Source organism: Panthera uncia (genome assembly GCF_023721935.1).
Source record: "Panthera uncia isolate 11264 chromosome B3 unlocalized genomic scaffold, Puncia_PCG_1.0 HiC_scaffold_1, whole genome shotgun sequence".
NCBI classification, from domain to species: domain Eukaryota; kingdom Metazoa; phylum Chordata; class Mammalia; order Carnivora; family Felidae; genus Panthera; species Panthera uncia.
Genome location: NW_026057582.1, coordinates 74,480,643 through 74,484,679, shown reverse-complemented (window position 1 = coordinate 74,484,679; position 4,037 = coordinate 74,480,643). Strand labels below are relative to the sequence as shown.

The following is a 4,037-nucleotide window of genomic DNA, read 5'->3' as shown; positions in this document are numbered from 1 at the left end:
TCCATTCATCTACTGATGGACACTTAGGTTGCCTTCATATATTGGCTGTTATAAATAATGATGCAATAAATATAGGCATGCATATACCTTTTAAAATTAATGTTTCCATTGTCTTAAGGTAAATACCCAGAAGTGGAATTACTGGATCATATGGAGTAGAGCTTTATTTTTAAAATGGAAAAAATACTAAAGTATATTAAGTCTTAAAAACATGCTATAAACATCCTATTTTGAAAAATCCCATTTTAATTTTTAAAGAAAAGAAGTATGCAATTCTTCAAAGAGTTAAAATTTGCTTATTCTAAGAAGTGGGATTGTTTTGGGGGTTTTTTGGTTTGTTTCTATATTTTTCATGCTCTTAGTTATTAAAAAATAAGAGTTTTTCATTTTGAAAGTAAATTTTATTTGGGTAAGGTAAATGTATATAAATGTATTTATAGCATCTGTAGCATTAGTAAACTGAAATGACAATACATAAGCATTTTACATTGTTTGAAATGTATTGAATAACTTAATGTTTGAAAATATTCTTGCATTTGGAGAAATCTTATTTAATATTTTCACATAAGGTTTGTGTATAACCAAAATGGCAAAAAATATCATTTGTGTTCAGCAAGAAGAATTAATCTTTTGCAACATTTAGAGCTACGTTATGTTTGTTTGTCTATTTGACTTTTGATAATTAACCTTTCCCAGTTTGTGAAGATTCTGAGTTTCCTGCATGTGAGCAGGGGAGACTGCAATCAGTAATGTTGAAACTCATCATCTGTGATATGTAGACAGCATAAGAATGAATCCTTCCAAGTAGCTGAACCATATATTTTGAAATAAATACTTACTTTACTTTAACAAATACGTTACTTTAATGAGAGATTTATGGTAAATTATTCAAAACACTTCACTTGTTTAAAATAGTGAAGATTCAACTGACTAATTAGGGGAGGGGTTTTTTTTATGCTTTCTTAAAATTATTTTTCAAGAGAGAGAGAGAGACAAAGTGTGGGGTGGAGGGAGGGGCAGGGCAGAGAGAGCGAAAGAGAATCTGAAGCAGGCTCCAGGCTCTGAGATGGCAACATATAGCTCGTCGCAGGGCTCGAACCCATGGACAGGGAGACCATGACCTGAGCTGAAGTCTTCAAAAAAATATTACTATGACCCCTCCTCTTGGTTTTTATGCTAAAATTTATAATTCATTAATATGTTATAAGAGAAAATTATTCTGATGTGAAAAGCTCAGAAAGCATAATGGACATTCACAGCCCTAGGATATCTGAGATACCAAGTACTTTCTACTTAGTGAGAGATGTCAAAAAAGAAAAAAAAAGTTATCACAGTCCTAATTCTTGGCTAAAAAATTAGCACAGACTAAAAGCTGTTCTATCAGTTTTTTTAACTATGGGTGGGGAAAAAATACAAACACTTAACTGCATTTAATAGTGGGTAATACTCCGAGTTTCCAAAATCTCAAAGGTAAGATAGTATTTTCCTTTCAAACCTAACCCCACTGATAATGAAAATTTAAATAATGTAAATCATTCCATTGTTATGAACCTAAGTTTATTGAAATTTGGGATAGTCAGAATTATTGATTGGTTACTTTTAAATAAGAGCTGATGAGTTAGTGGATGAGTTATTCCAAACTAATTGCCAAATAGCCAACACACACACCTTGCATAGGTTTCCTACCAGTTTTCCAGGAAACAAAATATCTTGTATAATCGTGTTTTCTGTCTCCTCTGCAGCCCTGGAATTTATGAACAGTTCAGAGACAAGCACTGTGACTAAGTTTGTCCTCCTAGGCTTCCCTGGTTGTCAGGAGTTGCAAAGTTTCCTTTTCTCACTGTTCCTGGGGATCTATATATTTACCATAATGGGAAATGGGATTATTGTCTGTGCTGTGAGGTTGGACCAACGGCTCCATACCCAATGTATATTCTCCTAGGCAATTTTGCTTTCCTTGAAATCTTGTACATTACCTCCACTGTGCCCAGTATGCTAGTCAATTTCCTCTCAGAAACAAAAACCATCTCTTTCGTTGGCTGTTTCCTCCAGTTATATTTTTTTACTTCCCTTGGTACAACTGAGGCATATTTCCTCTGCATCATGGCATATGATCGGTACCTCGCTATCTGCCACCCACTGCACTACTCAACCACCATGACCCAACAACTCTGCTATATCTTGATGTCTCTTTGCTGGGTATTGGGGTTCCTTAGTTACTCTGTCTCCACTATACAGCTCTCTCAATTGTCTTTCTGTGGACCCAACACCATTGACCACTTTATGTGTGACATGGACCCACTGATGGCTCTGTCCTGTGCTACAGCTCCAGTCATGGAGATCATCTTCTATGTCCTGAACTCTCTCATCATCATCCTCACACTTCTGTATATTCTTGGCTCCTATACTCTTTTACTGATAGCTGTGTTAAAAGTGCCTTCAGCTGCTGGCCTGCGGAAGGCCTTTTCCACCTGCGGATCACATCTGACAGTGGTATGCTTATTCTTTGGAGCCCTTTTGGCAATGTATGTGAGTCCCACAGCTGATAACCCAGTTGAAATTCAGAATATTTTGACTTTGTTCTACTCCGTGGTGACTCCCTTCTTAAACCCTCTGATTTACAGTTTACGAAACAAGGACATGAAGGCTGCACTGAAGAAAATCCTGAGGATAGAATGAACGTAAACTAGTCTACATGAGACCAAGCAAACCAATGTCCAGACATAAAAAATTAATTAAGAACTTGATTTACTGTTGCCAGTTCTCCAATGCACACTTCAAAAAACATGTTTCTCAGTGAGAATGCTTTATTCTTCAACCAACCTGGTAGAGTTAAACCATAACTGATTCATTTACATTGCAAATGTAACAATATTTCCAACATGGATAACTCCAGTAGATAGTGGTATGAGGGCATCATACTGTGCTATTGTATACTGTGTAGCTTTGGTTATTTGGAGATGGTGGTGGAAGGTAGAACAAGGGCAATTATCCCAGGTGCACATCATTGCTGTATTCAAAACATTAAGACAGACCAATATTTTTTAAAGTGAATAAAGAATCTAATTTAAATGACTGATGGATACATACTTAAGGGATTTAATAACAATGCCTTCCTTATCCCTTGGGTCTGCATGGTTGAGAATCTTCCAGGTTAGGGATAGACTGAAAGTTTCATGCTTATATAAGAAATACGTGTCCTAACATCAGATAAAATTGTAATAATTCTTTCAAGAAAGAGTTTGTTAGTACTTATTGTGTTCTTGGCACTCTTTTAAGTACCAGAGATACACCATGACCAAAATGTTCAAAACCCGTATCCACATAGTTTACTTTCTAGTGGGGACAGACAATTTAAAAAATAAGTAAAATATATAGGATGTCAAAGCATGATAAGCACTTTGGAGAAAGTGGAATGAGGACAGGAAGTGTGGAAGAAGGAGCTGAAATTTTAACTAGGATGATCATCAGAGAAGGCCACATGAAGGGCAGTATTTAAGCAAAATCTTGAGTAGATGAAGAAATGAGCCACACAGACAGCTGAGGCCAGAGCATTCCAGGCAGAGGGAAACAAGTTCTCTATAAGATCCCAAGGCAGAATTATGTTCAAGTAACAGCAAGGAGGTTGGTTTGGCTGAAGTAGAGAAATTAAGGGGGAAATTTTTGGAGATAAAGTCAAAGAGAATGATCAGAGGGCCAAATTGTGCAGGACCTTGTACACCATAGTAAGAACTTTTAATTCCATGTGAGATGGGAAGCCTTTGGAGATTTTTGAACAGAGGAGCAACATTACCCCATTTATATTATGAAAATGTTGTTGACAATAGACTAGAGAGAGGCATGGCCATTTTAAAGCTCTTATTTCCAGTTACATTAAAAAAAAAAGTTTGTTTCTTTTCAAAGGAATTTGTATCTGTAATCTGTCCTTAAGGATACATAGTTGGGGATGGGGAAAAGCCAGGGAGCTCATTTGCTCAAAATGAATGGAAAGTTCTCCTAGATTCTAAAAAAGGACATTCTAACTCTGGAATGATGTT

The 4,037-nt window shown here is 36.2% G+C and overlaps 1 protein-coding gene across 1 annotated transcript; it reads left to right on the top strand.

Moving 5' to 3' along the window:
- Nucleotides 1–1,747: 1,747 nt before the first annotated feature.
- On the top strand, nt 1,748–3,749 carry LOC125910350 (olfactory receptor 11H4-like). Its single transcript, XM_049614109.1, is given in 3 exon segments — nt 1,748–1,919; nt 1,922–2,665; nt 3,661–3,749. Coding segments are annotated over 3 exon segments (999 nt in total). The 5' UTR covers nt 1,748–1,753.
- Nucleotides 3,750–4,037: the final 288 nt, after the last annotated feature.